A 15942-nucleotide genomic window follows, 5' to 3' on the forward strand; every position below is an offset into this window, starting at 1 on the left:
GTCACTTTTCCAAACCTAATTGCTCTGTCATGTTCATCTAATCGTTGTTTCAAATTTCTTCCAGTTTCACCAAGGTGGAATTGGTCACAGTCTTTGCATGATGAATGGTAAACTACTCCAGATACATCACCAGTTGGTATTGAGTCCTTTAGTTTTAAGATGACATGACGGATGGTGTGTGGAGGCTTGTTGGCTATGCCAATTCGTGCACCACGTACTATCCTGCCATTTCTTTCTGAAAGGCCCAGGTGGTATGGCAGTACAAAGTGCCCAAGTATGTGTGGCTCCTTCCGTTCTGTCCGTTTTGGTTCTTCCAAGGTGAGGAGTATCCCCTTGTTGTACCCATTTTTGAGCAGGACTCCTCAAACGAATCTGTTTTCTTTAATTGCCTATGGCAATTAAAGAAATTAGGTTAGTTGCCTGCGATCTGGCCATAAATTTGATTTTGATGGGACCAGTGTCCTCGCCACCACATCTAACAAACGACACAGGTTGATTTTGGAAGCGTGGCACGTGAAGAGCCGGGAGGGTGGTCTAACTGGGGAGACAGTTGACATACCCACACAAGATGCACCTCTGATGTAAATGGCAAAAACTGGATGGTGGAAACAGCTGGATAAAGTAATCAATGAACACCCAATCCCAAACACCACATCCACATGTGCACAACACCCAACGAGAACCCAAACACTTGCACAACCAACACCTCATCATGCCCAACCCGGACACGAAACCAGCCGTGTTCGTGCCCCGGAAACACAAAAACAAAAAGAAGCATACATAATAACACAAAAACAACAACACATACACAACACTAGATCATGTGTAAGTAAAAGCAAAAAAGAACAGAGCACCCCCATCAATGATGTCATTTGACGTTTCTTTTTTTGTTTGTTTGTTTTTTACCTTTTTTTTTTTTGACCACTCCGCCATTTGACCTGGGGCACGAGCACGTGACCGGAAATGAGTGGTCGTATCAAAATAAAAACCGGACACATGCCGAAGCTCGGGGTCTATTTTGCCTGAAGAAGCCGCTGTGAAGCCGACGAAACGTGGCCTGAGACCGGGTCTGCTCTCGCTTTTTTGCTCAAATTAGCGGAGTCGATCTAGTTTTGTTACATTTGGTTGGAAGCTCCATCTTCTTCTTTAATATGTATGTATATATATATATATATATATATATATATATATATATATATATATATATTGTTGTGGTTACCAAATTCGCAAACCACCATTCAGGTCCCTTAGGTGAGGTATCTCGGTAAGTACATGTGTAGTTAGGCCCAAACCCGTTGTCTAGTGGGAATACATGTCATTTATGCGTGCTGCGACTCTTCAGGATAGCCGTTTTTCTTTTACTATCTTTATTTTGGACCAACCGCCATTGTTACCACCACCAGTCACAACATCACCCACCAACCACAACGCCGCTTCACCACAACCGCCACGACCTTCCCGTCACACCTCGCAACCGTCGCATCGCCACCGTTCTTGCGCCGCTTGTGGGTACCGGTGTTGGACTCGTGCAGGGCGCGCGCCAAACAGCGTGTACAAAATCACGGATTTTGTGCTTCAAAAACGGATCAAAAACGACACACGCCCACTTTTTGCCGTCCAATCGGTGAGCGAGGGGCGAATTGGCCCCGCCCCCAGGGCGTTGGAGGGCGATCGATATATGCAAATTTATGGATCAAAATGCATTCACGCCCACTTTTTCTCGGGCCAATGGGGAGCGAGGTGAAAGGTCGAAGGGAGGGGGTCAAAGGCGAAGCCACGGGGCTTATATAAGCGACCGTGTTCGTCAGTCCAGAGAGTAGTAGAGTCGAGAGGGAACAGAGAGTTAAAACTTCGCGGGCGGTGGAGTTGGCAAGAAGGAGCTGGTCGTCGTGTGCGTTGGAGTCGGAGCGGAGGGGACGGAGCTGTGGAGAGGCGGCGAGGGCAGACGAGGGGGTGCTCGCGTCGTGCAGGGAGCTGCACCCCAGGGAGGCCGACAGCGCGACCTGGCCGAGGTGGAGACGCTCGTCGCGGGACAATAAAAATCCTCTATACCCCGAGCATCAGCAACCCCCTCCTGTTTCCCCCCGCGCTGAGATAGTGCGACCAAGGGGGCCCCTTTCCCACCCCCTACCAGACACTGTCCGCGAGGCCCGCGGAGTTGAGGCACCATCGCCGCTCCGCGTCTCATCACCAGACGGGTAGGCCCGACCCGGTCTCGGCCTCAGGCCCGCCTCATCTTTGAGGGTGTTCTTTTCATTGGTTTTGGGTATGTGTTGTCGGCGCCGTCTGTGAAGTAAAATTGTATAAGTGTTGCCGTGTGCTCGCGTAATCGGTATTAGATCTGCATTGTCGCATTTGCTTTTTGTGTAAATTGCATTGTGTTTTTCTTTTCTGTGTGCTTTTGGTGGAATTGTATATGTGCGCTTTCCGTTCATCGCGAATAAATGTGCTTTGTGTTGAACTGTTTCCCGCTTCGCTTCGTCATTTCTTTCATTGAATCCTCATCTTGCTTCACGTAAAGGGTTGGTAGTGGGCTGAATACGCCCGATAATTAATCGAACCGTCGAGGCCGACGATAACACCGCTCGGTTATCCCGATAGTACGGAACGGGTCGCTTAAGTGGCCCGTGTCCGAAGTCGACCTGCGGCGAGGTGCGATCGCCCAGTCTACCCTCCGTGTGGGTACTTAGGTAGGTCGAATTTGGCGAGCAACCCTATCCCACGCGGGGGCTGATTGGCTCGATCGCGGTGAGACCGAAAGGTCCACCCGTGACTGGTTCCCGGCGTTAGTCCGAGAGGGTCACGACTGGATTGTCCGTCCGGTGGGCGACGTGCCGCGATTCGAGTTACGTGGCCGTCAGCACGCCGGCGGGCGCGAATCCGTAACACTGGTGTCAGGTCGTGCGATATAAACCCATCGCCCTCCTCGCGGCACTGGTATCGGAGAACAGGAAAACGGGCTCTCCTGTCTCCAGCTAAATTCACGGGAATCGGTCCAGGGGTGAGAGAAGCGACCCCCGATTCCCTCCAAATTACGAGCGATTCAAATTAACCCTTCACGAGAAGCAAGATGGCGTCTCAAGGCGAGCGGGAGCCGGGGGTATCAGAAATGGATGTAGAATGTGTAGAATCCATGGCTCAGGATGAAATCCCCGTGCAGGAAATGTTTATTGTGCAGGAACATGAACTCCCCCAACTGAGCCCAGAGCCCGAAAAAGGTGCGGCAGCGGCCGCGGTGTATGACACCTCCCCCCCCCCTCTCCACCAAAACCCTTCCCCAACCCTTGCCGAAACGGCTCAGCTGAGTGCATCCGACATGGCCCAGCTATTCACCATGCTGGCACAAATGAATGCGGAAATAAAAAGCATGAACGAAAAGATCGATGCGAGTACACAGTAAATGAAGGAAGGAACGAAAAAGCTGCGGGGTGAGACGCAGAACATGGGCCGATGCCAGCAGGCGGGCATGAAGGCCGTGACAAAGGAAATAATAATAGTTGAGACAAGGGAGGTAAAGGGTGAAGAGGTGACAGAGTTGGCAGAGACACGGGAGACAGAAAAAATAGAGGAGAGACAACACGATGAAGACGGGGTAAGTGACGCACACACACAGGTAGTGGAGGACAATGGGGGTGAGCTCGCGGAGCGTGTAGAGACCCAGTGCGAGCACCTGGATGGCCTCCTCCAGGAACGAGGGGAGGGAGTATGCCCCCTTGAGGCGAGTCACGACCAGGTGAGTTCGGTCGTGCTTTGCGAGGTTGAGAGGAGGAGTGCTGTGGACGGGTGCACGGAGAGCTTGGGGGTATAGAGGCCCCGGAGACCCTTGTGGGGACACGAATCCCCAGTGTAGTTGTCCCTGTGTGTGTGGTGCAAGGTGTGAGTGCGGCACCGTGTGTGGAAGCGACCCCGTGTGTGAGTGGTGAGGTGGCGATTGTGCCAGAGTACGTGCTTCCCAGCACGCCGTGCGTGGATGAGGCACCGTGTGTGGAAGAGGCCGTGTGTGTGGATGAGGCACCGCGGTTGAGTGCCCCCGCGTGTGTGGGTGAGGCACCGCGGGTGAGTGCCCCCGTATGTGTGAGTGAGGCACGGAGTATGGATGAGACACCGCGGTTGAGTGCCCCCGCGTGTGTGGATGAGGCACCGTGTATGAGTGTCGCCGTGTGTGTGAGTGAGGCACCGCGGGTGTGTGCCCCCGCGTGTGTGAGTGAGGCACGGTGTGTGGATGAGGAACCGCGGGTGAGTGCCCCCGCGTGTGTAAGTAGTATGGTTTGTGTGAGTAGTGAGGCACGCGTGAGTGAACGGCCGAATGCAAGGGAGACCGTGTGTGTGAGAGAGCGGTATGTGAGGGAGATGTCGGTTGGCATGCGGGAGCACGCAGCCGCGTCTCCCGGTGTGAATGTGATGGAGTGGACTGTGTGCGTCGTAACACGCAGGTGTGCGTGGGTGGAATGGAGGCGACGACGGCGACATGTGAACAAAGAAAGCCGAGTGGCGGCTGCAGCTGTTTCGGGGACCGTACCGGGTTCACCCAGCAGTGAGCACGCGGTTCGTGCTGTGCAACGCACGAGACCGCCACGTGCTCGCTTGCGAGAGTGAAGTCCCGGTCCGGAAACGCACGCGGTGGATTTGCCGACCCCGCGGACGGACAAAGTTTAGGCAGGTAAATGGATTTGGACCGGACGGGTTCTCCACGCGATCGTGTGTGTTAAGCTCCAACGGGCAAAGCACATGTGTTCGCGTGGGGAACCCCTCGAGACGTGGGGCTTGTGTTTTTTTATGCGCACGGTGACGCCATGGCTGCACGTGGGGTTGGAATCCGGCAGGAGGGGTATCTCTGCCGGATGGCACCGTCCAAGGAGGGACGACGAACACGTGCAGCTGCATGACGTCACGGGCAGGTGCAAAGTGCGCGAGTTGCCGCGCAGGTGCTGCGCATGAAAAAAAAAAAAAAACAAGCCTCACTTTCGGGTGCACAGGATTCCTGGGCAAAGGGTGGAAGACCCCCTTGACCTGGGCACAGGATGGGAACTAGTTAGGGGGAAGGGTTAGCTTAGTTAGACTGGCTCCATGGGGCAGGGGTAAGTCCTCATGGAGTCCGTGGAATGGATTAGTTAGAGGGATTGTAGCGAGATTTAGGTTGGGAAATAAAATGGGATTATTTGAGACCGTGACAGACTTGTGAATGTGTAGAGGGGACGTAGTTTAGCTACACAGGGTTAAAAGGAACGTGCTGTAGTTTAAGGGACGACGTGGGAGCACGAGTTAGTTAGGGGATGTAGTTAGGAGGATGGCAGAGTTCAGCGGTGTGTGTGTTGAAGAGTTGGAGAGTTGTGAGGTGAGTACTTGGTGAGTGAGTGAGGCCAGCGGGTCTGTGTGTATGGAGCGAATGGGGAATGCATGGTGCGATGAGTGATTGGGGGGAGGAGTGACTCCTGCCCAAGGGACCCCGGGGTCAGTGTAGAGTGAGTTAGGGGGTTCGTCAAATTTACAAAACGGAGGTCGTTTTGCTGTTGGTGGGAATGTAGGCTCGAGACCCATTTGGAGGGGTGCAGGAGCCCTGTTGACGGGCTTGGGAGCGTGGCTGCGAAAGGTGAGTATCGCTGAGTGGGTACCCCGGGCACCAGGCTAGTCGGCCGCGGTAGGCCAAGGGCCCATGGGGGGCCGGGATAGCGTAGTGGGCACGGGTGCGTCTGCTTGGTGCGGGGGCCCGGGGCGCCATTAGCCGCGTGGGCAGTGTTGTGGGCAAGGGTGACCCTCGGAAAGGGGCCTGGGAAGCCAGCCTGCCACGTGTGCGTTTCAGGGGAGGTGCCATGGGGGGCACTCCCCGGTGTTAGGGAGCTGGTAGGCTCGGAGGCAGTGTAGTGCCCGGGGGTGCCATAGCGGGAGATTCGGCAGAGGGTCGTGCCTGCCAAAGGGAGCCACGTGTCCCAGCCAGGAGACCGTGTGAGGGCACGGAGAGAAAATTGGGGGGCGAGGCCCGAAATTGTGAGGACACCAACACAGGCGACGGGAATCTGGGTTTATAGAACCAATAGTTTAAGCGAGAGGCGCTTGTTGAAAGCCCCGGGGTAGTTTAATAGTTAAATGGTTAGGGTAGATTAGGAGATGTACCCCTCCGCACCATCCATCCCCTCGCTGTCGTTGTGGGCCGCTGGACCCACTTTGGGTTAGATCGCCGAACTCTGGGGAGGCCATTCTGAGGCTTCGTTGGGCCTCGACACAGGACGTTAGCTCTCCCTTGTTCCCCTCCGGGAAGGGAACGTAGGGGTTGGGAGTAGGCTAGGTGACAGGATAGGTTAGCCGAACAAGGACGATAAAGGGGGTTAGGGGACGATTTATAGTGGGGGAGTAAAAATAAAAACAACAAAAAAAATAAGTTGGGGCTAAATTGGGGTTTGACAAATTAAGGGAGTGGGTATGTACAGTGACAGGCAAAGGCAATAGGTGGGAGGGAGACAGGTAGGTAGGTCCGAGCCCGCCCTCCAAGTGGCCAGCACCACCGCACTCCCTCCACCAACCTCCACTGAACGGCAAGAGCTGGCCAACTTCATCGGCTGGCCGTGTTTTGCTTCAAGGCGGAGGCCGGCCAACTTCATCGGCAGCTGTTGTGGTGCTGCAAGGCCTGTGCCGGCCGGATCGTCTGCAGCTGCTGTGCTGCAAGGCCTGTGCCGGCCAGTTCATCTGCTGGCTGTTTTTCTTCGAGGCCTGTGCCGGCCAGTTCGTCTGCCGGCTGTGTTTGCCTGCAGCGGCCTTCTTCTGCAGGCTGTGTTTGCCTGCTGCCTTTGCCATGCCATGCCCACTGCCCACGTTCACCGCCCCGTTCAATTTTTGCTTTGCCCCCCCTGTTCATTTCCATGTGCGCCAGGATCCGCAATGCAACAGTTTGCAAGCTGCGAGAACTGCCCTGTTGGCAGCTACAACCACGGGCCTGCAGTGGCGGCCCGTGCACCGTGTTTGTGTTCATCCATCCATTCGTTTTGCTCATTGCGTGTGCCACTTGAGCTGGCACGGAGACTGCGTTTGTGCAGCCCATGCACCGTTGTGGTTCACTGCGTTCAGTTCAAAAGGGAAGGCCTTGGACTGCGTGTGAGCAGCCAGCCACGTTCCCTGTCACCTGCATTGTTTTGAGCCAGAGACTGCATGTGGGCAGCCTGGCTCCCTGCTAACTGCTTTTCTTTTGCAGAGTTCAGTGATCCTGGGCCATGGTTTAGTGTAAAATTTGTAAGTTAAGGTTAAGATGTACTGTAAATATGAGTGCGCCCCCGGCATGTATGTCTTAGCGCCGGCAATTTTATTTAAGTCGTCCGTGTGAGTGAGTTTGTTTAGGTAGTTACGCAGCCCTCAGGTTATTTATTTTGGGGACACGAATACCATTAATGTCGCACTCAGGGATCCGTAGGTAAAATGTACTAGGGGAAAACTACACATGATGGCACACGAAAATTTGACGACTCGGGACGAGTCTGTAAAAAGGGGAGGGGGTAGTGTTGTGGTTACCAAATTCGCAAACCACCATTCAGGTCCCTTAGGTGAGGTATCTCGGTAAGTACATGTGTAGTTAGGCCCAAACCCGTTGTCTAGTGGGAATACATGTCATTTATGCGTGCTGCGACTCTTCAGGATAGCCGTTTTTCTTTTACTATCTTTATTTTGGACCAACCGCCATTGTTACCACCACCAGTCACAACATCACCCACCAACCACAACGCCGCTTCACCACAACCGCCACGACCTTCCCGTCACACCTCGCAACCGTCGCATCGCCACCGTTCTTGCGCCGCTTGTGGGTACCGGTGTTGGACTCGTGCAGGGCGCGCGCCGAACAGCGTGTACAAAATCACGGATTTTGTGCTTCAAAAACGGATCAAAAACGACACACGCCCACTTTTTGCCGTCCAATCGGTGAGCGAGGGGCGAATTGGCCCCGCCTCCAGGGCGTTGGAGGGCGATCGATATATGCAAATTTATGGATCAAAAAGCATTCACGCCCACTTTTTCTCGGGCCAATGGGGAGCGAGGTGAAAGGTCGAAGGGAGGGGGTCAAAGGCGAAGCCACGGGGCTTATATAAGCGACCGTGTTCGTCAGTCCAGAGAGTAGTAGAGTCGAGAGGGAACAGAGAGTTAAGACTTCGCGGGCGGTGGAGTTGGCAAGAAGGAGCTGGTCGTCGTGTGCGTTGGAGTCGGAGCGGAGGGGACGGAGCTGTGGAGAGGCGGCGAGGGCAGACGAGGGGGTGCTCGCGTCGTGCAGGGAGCTGCACCCCAGGGAGGCCGACAGCGCGACCTGGCCGAGGTGGAGACGCTCGTCGCGGGACAATAAAAATCCTCTATACCCCGAGCATCAGCAACCCCCTCCTGTTTCCCCCGCGCTGAGATAGTGCGACCAAGGGGGCCCCTTTCCCACCCCCTACCAGACACTGTCCGCGAGGCCCGCGGAGTTGAGGCACCATCGCCGCTCCGCGTCTCATCACCAGACGGGTAGGCCCGACCCGGTCTCGGCCTCAGGCCCGCCTCATCTTTGAGGGTGTTCTTTTCATTGGTTTTGGGTATGTGTTGTCGGCGCCGTCTGTGAAGTAAAATTGTATAAGTGTTGCCGTGTGCTCGCGTAATCGGTATTAGATCTGCATTGTCGCATTTGCTTTTTGTGTAAATTGCATTGTGTTTTTCTTTTCTGTGTGCTTTTGGTGGAATTGTATATGTGCGCTTTCCGTTCATCGCGAATAAATGTGCTTTGTGTTGAACTGTTTCCCGCTTCGCTTCGTCATTTCTTTCATTGAATCCTCATCTTGCTTCACGTAAAGGGTTGGTAGTGGGCTGAATACGCCCGATAATTAATCGAACCGTCGAGGCCGACGATAACACCGCTCGGTTATCCCGATAGTACGGAACGGGTCGCTTAAGTGGCCCGTGTCCGAAGTCGACCTGCGGCGAGGTGCGATCGCCCAGTCTACCCTCCGTGTGGGTACTTAGGTAGGTCGAATTTGGCGAGCAACCCTATCCCACGCGGGGGCTGATTGGCTTGATCGCGGTGAGACCGAAAGGTCCACCCGTGACTGGTTCCCGGCGTTAGTCCGAGAGGGTCACGACTGGATTGTCCGTCCGGTGGGCGACGTGCCGCGATTCGAGTTACGTGGCCGTCAGCACGCCGGCGGGCGCGAATCCGTAACACTGGTGTCAGGTCGTGCGATATAAACCCATCGCCCTCCTCGCGGCACTGGTATCGGAGAACAGGAAAACGGGCTCTCCTGTCTCCAGCTAAATTCACGGGAATCGGTCCAGGGGTGAGAGAAGCGACCCCCGATTCCCTCCAAATTACGAGCGATTCAAATTAACCCTTCACGAGAAGCAAGATGGCGTCTCAAGGCGAGCGGGAGCCGGGGGTATCAGAAATGGATGTAGAATGTGTAGAATCCATGGCTCAGGATGAAATCCCCGTGCAGGAAATGTTTATTGTGCAGGAACATGAACTCCCCCAACTGAGCCCAGAGCCCGAAAAAGGTGCGGCAGCGGCCGCGGTGTATGACACCTCCCCCCTCTCCACCAAAACCCTTCCCCAACCCTTGCCGAAACGGCTCAGCTGAGTGCATCCGACATGGCCCAGCTATTCACCATGCTGGCACAAATGAATGCGGAAATAAAAAGCATGAACGAAAAGATCGATGCGAGTACACAGTAAATGAAGGAAGGAACGAAAAAGCTGCGGGGTGAGACGCAGAACATGGGCCGATGCCAGCAGGCGGGCATGAAGGCCGTGACAAAGGAAATAATAATAGTTGAGACAAGGGAGGTAAAGGGTGAAGAGGTGACAGAGTTGGCAGAGACACGGGAGACAGAAAAAATAGAGGAGAGACAACACGATGAAGACGGGGTAAGTGACGCACACACACAGGTAGTGGAGGACAATGGGGGTGAGCTCGCGGAGCGTGTAGAGACCCAGTGCGAGCACCTGGATGGCCTCCTCCAGGAACGAGGGGAGGGAGTATGCCCCCTTGAGGCGAGTCACGACCAGGTGAGTTCGGTCGTGCTTTGCGAGGTTGAGAGGAGGAGTGCTGTGGACGGGTGCACGGAGAGCTTGGGGGGTATAGAGGCCCCGGAGACCCTTGTGGGGACACGAATCCCCAGTGTAGTTGTCCCTGTGTGTGTGGTGCAAGGTGTGAGTGCGGCACCGTGTGTGGAAGCGACCCCGTGTGTGAGTGGTGAGGTGGCGATTGTGCCAGAGTACGTGCTTCCCAGCACGCCGTGCGTGGATGAGGCACCGTGTGTGGAAGAGGCCGTGTGTGTGGATGAGGCACCGCGGTTGAGTGCCCCCGCGTGTGTGGGTGAGGCACCGCGGGTGAGTGCCCCCGTATGTGTGAGTGAGGCACGGAGTATGGATGAGACACCGCGGTTGAGTGCCCCCGCGTGTGTGGATGAGGCACCGTGTATGAGTGTCGCCGTGTGTGTGAGTGAGGCACCGCGGGTGTGTGCCCCCGCGTGTGTGAGTGAGGCACGGTGTGTGGATGAGGAACCGCGGGTGAGTGCCCCCGCGTGTGTAAGTAGTATGGTTTGTGTGAGTAGTGAGGCACGCGTGAGTGAACGGCCGAATGCAAGGGAGACCGTGTGTGTGAGAGAGCGGTATGTGAGGGAGATGTCGGTTGGCATGCGGGAGCACGCAGCCGCGTCTCCCGGTGTGAATGTGATGGAGTGGACTGTGTGCGTCGTAACACGCAGGTGTGCGTGGGTGGAATGGAGGCGACGACGGCGACATGTGAACAAAGAAAGCCGAGTGGCGGCTGCAGCTGTTTCGGGGACCGTACCGGGTTCACCCAGCAGTGAGCACGCGGTTCGTGCTGTGCAACGCACGAGACCGCCACGTGCTCGCTTGCGAGAGTGAAGTCCCGGTCCGGAAACGCACGCGGTGGATTTGCCGACCCCGCGGACGGACAAAGTTTAGGCAGGTAAATGGATTTGGACCGGACGGGTTCTCCACGCGATCGTGTGTGTTAAGCTCCAACGGGCAAAGCACATGTGTTCGCGTGGGGAACCCCTCGAGACGTGGGGCTTGTGTTTTTTTTTATGCGCACGGTGACGCCATGGCTGCACGTGGGGTTGGAATCCGGCAGGAGGGGTATCTCTGCCGGATGGCACCGTCCAAGGAGGGACGACGAACACGTGCAGCTGCATGACGTCACGGGCAGGTGCAAAGTGCGCGAGTTGCCGCGCAGGTGCTGCGCATGAAAAAAAAAAAAAAACAAGCCTCACTTTCGGGTGCACAGGATTCCTGGGCAAAGGGTGGAAGACCCCCTTGACCTGGGCACAGGATGGGAACTAGTTAGGGGGAAGGGTTAGCTTAGTTAGACTGGCTCCATGGGGCAGGGGTAAGTCCTCATGGAGTCCGTGGAATGGATTAGTTAGAGGGATTGTAGCGAGATTTAGGTTGGGAAATAAAATGGGATTATTTGAGACCGTGACAGACTTGTGAATGTGTAGAGGGGACGTAGTTTAGCTACACAGGGTTAAAAGGAACGTGCTGTAGTTTAAGGGACGACGTGGGAGCACGAGTTAGTTAGGGGATGTAGTTAGGAGGATGGCAGAGTTCAGCGGTGTGTGTGTTGAAGAGTTGGAGAGTTGTGAGGTGAGTACTTGGTGAGTGAGTGAGGCCAGCGGGTCTGTGTGTCTGTGGGTACCGGTGTTGGACTCGTGCAGGGCGCGCGCCGAACAGCGTGTACAAAATCACGGATTTTGTGCTTCAAAAACGGATCAAAAACGACACACGCCCACTTTTTGCCGTCCAATCGGTGAGCGAGGGGCGAATTGGCCCCGCCTCCAGGGCGTTGGAGGGCGATCGATATATGCAAATTTATGGATCAAAAAGCATTCACGCCCACTTTTTCTCGGGCCAATGGGGAGCGAGGTGAAAGGTCGAAGGGAGGGGGTCAAAGGCGAAGCCACGGGGCTTATATAAGCGACCGTGTTCGTCAGTCCAGAGAGTAGTAGAGTCGAGAGGGAACAGAGAGTTAAGACTTCGCGGGCGGTGGAGTTGGCAAGAAGGAGCTGGTCGTCGTGTGCGTTGGAGTCGGAGCGGAGGGGACGGAGCTGTGGAGAGGCGGCGAGGGCAGACGAGGGGGTGCTCGCGTCGTGCAGGGAGCTGCACCCCAGGGAGGCCGACAGCGCGACCTGGCCGAGGTGGAGACGCTCGTCGCGGGACAATAAAAATCCTCTATACCCCGAGCATCAGCAACCCCTCCTGTTTCCCCCCGCGCTGAGATAGTGCGACCAAGGGGGCCCCTTTCCCACCCCCTACCAGACACTGTCCGCGAGGCCCGCGGAGTTGAGGCACCATCGCCGCTCCGCGTCTCATCACCAGACGGGTAGGCCCGACCCGGTCTCGGCCTCAGGCCCGCCTCATCTTTGAGGGTGTTCTTTTCATTGGTTTTGGGTATGTGTTGTCGGCGCCGTCTGTGAAGTAAAATTGTATAAGTGTTGCCGTGTGCTCGCGTAATCGGTATTAGATCTGCATTGTCGCATTTGCTTTTTGTGTAAATTGCATTGTGTTTTTCTTTTCTGTGTGCTTTTGGTGGAATTGTATATGTGCGCTTTCCGTTCATCGCGAATAAATGTGCTTTGTGTTGAACTGTTTCCCGCTTCGCTTCGTCATTTCTTTCATTGAATCCTCATCTTGCTTCACGTAAAGGGTTGGTAGTGGGCTGAATACGCCCGATAATTAATCGAACCGTCGAGGCCGACGATAACACCGCTCGGTTATCCCGATAGTACGGAACGGGTCGCTTAAGTGGCCCGTGTCCGAAGTCGACCTGCGGCGAGGTGCGATCGCCCGGTCTACCCTCCGTGTGGATACTTAGGTAGGTCGAATTTGGCGAGCAACCCTATCCCACGCGGGGGCTGATTGGCTCGATCGCGGTGAGACCGAAAGGTCCACCCGTGACTGGTTCCCGGCGTTAGTCCGAGAGGGTCACGACTGGATTGTCCGTCTGGTGGGCGACGTGCCGCGATTCGAGTTACGTGGCCGTCAGCACGCCGGCGGGCGCGAATCCGTAACAATATATATATATATATATATATATATATATATATATATATATATATATATATATATATATATATATAGTTAATTAGTAGCACAGTTATGTCTTCCTTGAGCTTCTCCCATGCAAATGGTTATTGTGAGATATATTATGGCTTTATTTGATAATTGAACAAAGAAGTAATTAATTTGATTTAATAGCTTGGAAACAAGGCATAAATACACTTGCACTTTTTCAGAAATGTGTCATCATTGTACATACAGGGGAATTCCCATCGTGCCTGGGACTGTGGTATTGCAGAAAGATCCACAGAACATGATCGGTATCAGCATTGGAGGTGGTGCACCACTCTGCCCGTGTCTCTACGTGGTTCAGGTACATGCAGAGATTGGCAAATGTGGATTGGACTTACTTTGATCAGCCAAGAACACTAATGCGAACATTGAGATGTCGAAATTTTGATTTATGAACTCGGACATAAATTTATATGTGATTTCATGAAAGGGCCATATAAGGATGATACAGTGTGTTTAGATTTGTCCATATCTTGCATATATATGTATGTGATTATTGTGGGGGGGTGTGATTGTGAGCAAGTTGGAGGAAAAGCAGGAGAAGCCAGTTCTTTTTCTCTCTCTCTCTTTACAACATCGAGGCTCATAGAAGAGAGAGGTGATGGAGGGTGTGGACTGACATTGGTGTAGTGGGGCAACTATTGGATGCACAAAGCAAGGGAATGAACAAACAAGCATGAGGACAGAAGGAAACACTGCAACTTGCAATAAAGAAAGTTGGGTTATGGAGGGATAAATTTTAAATGGGTAATAAAAATTGTGAGTTTAAGGATTAGGGATGACATAAGATTGTGTTGCACCTGCTCGCTTGAAGCCCTGGAGGGAAGAGTGAGACAGGACAGCCTCTGGAAGGTGGTTTTGTAGATGGGAGAAGCAAGGAACAAAGAGTTGAAGTTTGCAGTCAGCCTGTATTTTGGAAGTCTAACCAGGAGGGGTTAACTGGAAGAATGCATACATCTTGGAGTAGTTGGGGCAGGTCAGAAGGCTGAGAGATCAGAGGGAGCTAAACTAAAGGAGAAGTGGTAAAAAGAGAGACCACTGACCTTCCTGAAATGAGAAAGCAACAGGCCTTGTGCTTTGGCCTCAACATGAGGTAGTCCGATAATATTAAGAGCTTTAGATTCCACATAATTCAGGAGAGACAAGTGATGCCGGGGCACCATCCTGCAAGGGTGATCAGTACTCCATTGAGCTATTCACAAATCAGTACTGGCCAGTTCTGATTTTTCAAGAAAGAGTTGAAAGGATTGATGATGCCCAGTCTGTGGGTGGCTTTGAAGACCAGCTTTACTGTGTGGTCAGCTCAGGAGAAGTCATGACTAATTGCAAGGCTTAGAAGTTCAAGAGATAGAACCACTTCCAGTTGTTGACTATGAAGGAAGATAGGTGGATCATTTGATGATACATCCATAGTGACAGAAAGAGACTATAAGATTTTCCAGGATAGGAGGGAATGTCCCATTTTATCAGACAAGAATCTAATTTTTTTTAGATCAGCAGAAAGAGACATCTGCTTCCAATGTGGTGGGGGTATTGTACAGCACATTGCTGAGCCGTTTGCCAAAAGGAGGAGAAGGTTTACCAGACAAGGTGGTACCCATGGTCACAGGCACACTCGCGTTTGGGGCAAAAATTTGGAATTTGTTCAGGGTGCTGTCAATAACTTGCCGACTCTTCACAAAAAACACCATGTGATCTTTAACGTCCACTAGCTAATGCTAGTAGACGAGTTCCCACCTTAACATCCACCCAAAGGATAATGCATTTTGTGATATGACACCCTGCCTGCAAAATGCATATCCGTCAGTTTATCAAATCCAGCCTCGACAACTGAAAGTTAAGTGTGCTGCTTCTGCACCATCCTGTTGGACTTTAATTATATTTATAAGATTTTAAAATGAAGCACTTCCAGGGATATCCTGTAAGCCTGCTGTTGGCTTCACAGTTAAGGTGGCTGGCTTAAGATCCTAAGATTTTGAGTTTGAGCCCCTGTCATGCCGTTAAACACCAGGTGGGTTGACTTGGCCTGTCATCCTTCCGAGGTTGGTAAAATGAGTACCAGCTTAGTGGAAACAGGGGGGCACTGCATCAGCAGCACAGCTGCGCTCTCAGAATGATGCAACCATATGCTACATATGAAACAATAAAAATAGGACTACTGGACCTGCAGCTTATCTGGGCCCTAGCTTAATTATGTAACCCAAATTTCATAGCATTCTGACTGGTACGTCTGGAGAAGAACATTTTTTAAAGGAATTTATGTGATTTTTTTTCTCAAAAATTTACTAAGTCTGCCATTTTGGCACACTTCCAGTCATGTGATCGGCATGACCTCTGCAATTTAACATCCCTACCCTGGCCAAATGTTGTAACCCAAATTTGGTAGCATTCTGACTGGTGGGTCTGGAGAAGATTTTTGAAGGAATTTACAAAGTCTGCCATTTTGACCTACTCACTGTCACTTGACCGGAACAAACTTTGCAATGCCTGTTACCAGTCAGGAGCGAAACGTTGCTGCCAAATATTAGCCGGCTCGGCCCAGCGGTTTGGCTGGATAAGTCAAAATAGGAGACGGACGGTGCACGATGACGATACCTTATCTGGAATTCCAATTGCAGACAAGGTCATTTTATTATTTTTCTTTATTTCAATTCAACTTCCATCGTGGCCAAGGACCGAATTGAGGTAAGTTTTACAATTGATAATTTGAACAAAATTAATACATTGTACAAGAAAAAAGCAAGTAAAAATTCATAGATAAATAGTATACAAAAGTCATGTCGGTGAAAAGTTTCTAAAACAATAATTCCACTGGACCATCTAACATTAAACCTATTTAACCTAAT

At 52.8% G+C, this 15942-nt stretch overlaps 1 protein-coding gene across 1 annotated transcript in view; it reads left to right on the forward strand.

Annotated features, from left to right (window-relative positions):
- PICK1 (protein interacting with PRKCA 1) overlaps window positions 1-15942 on the forward strand; it is a 103810-nt gene that overhangs the window by 10763 nt on the left and 77105 nt on the right. Inside the window, exon 2 of the mRNA XM_085887144.1 lies at window positions 13286-13397. Coding sequence (XP_085743270.1) covers window positions 13286-13397 — 112 coding nt within the window. The remainder of the gene's footprint in view (window positions 1-13285; window positions 13398-15942) is intronic.

Source organism: Eptatretus burgeri, chromosome 1 (genome assembly GCF_056783735.1).
Source record: "Eptatretus burgeri isolate ZD-2024b chromosome 1, Ebu_testis_v1, whole genome shotgun sequence".
NCBI classification, from domain to species: Eukaryota; Metazoa; Chordata; class Myxini; order Myxiniformes; family Myxinidae; genus Eptatretus; species Eptatretus burgeri.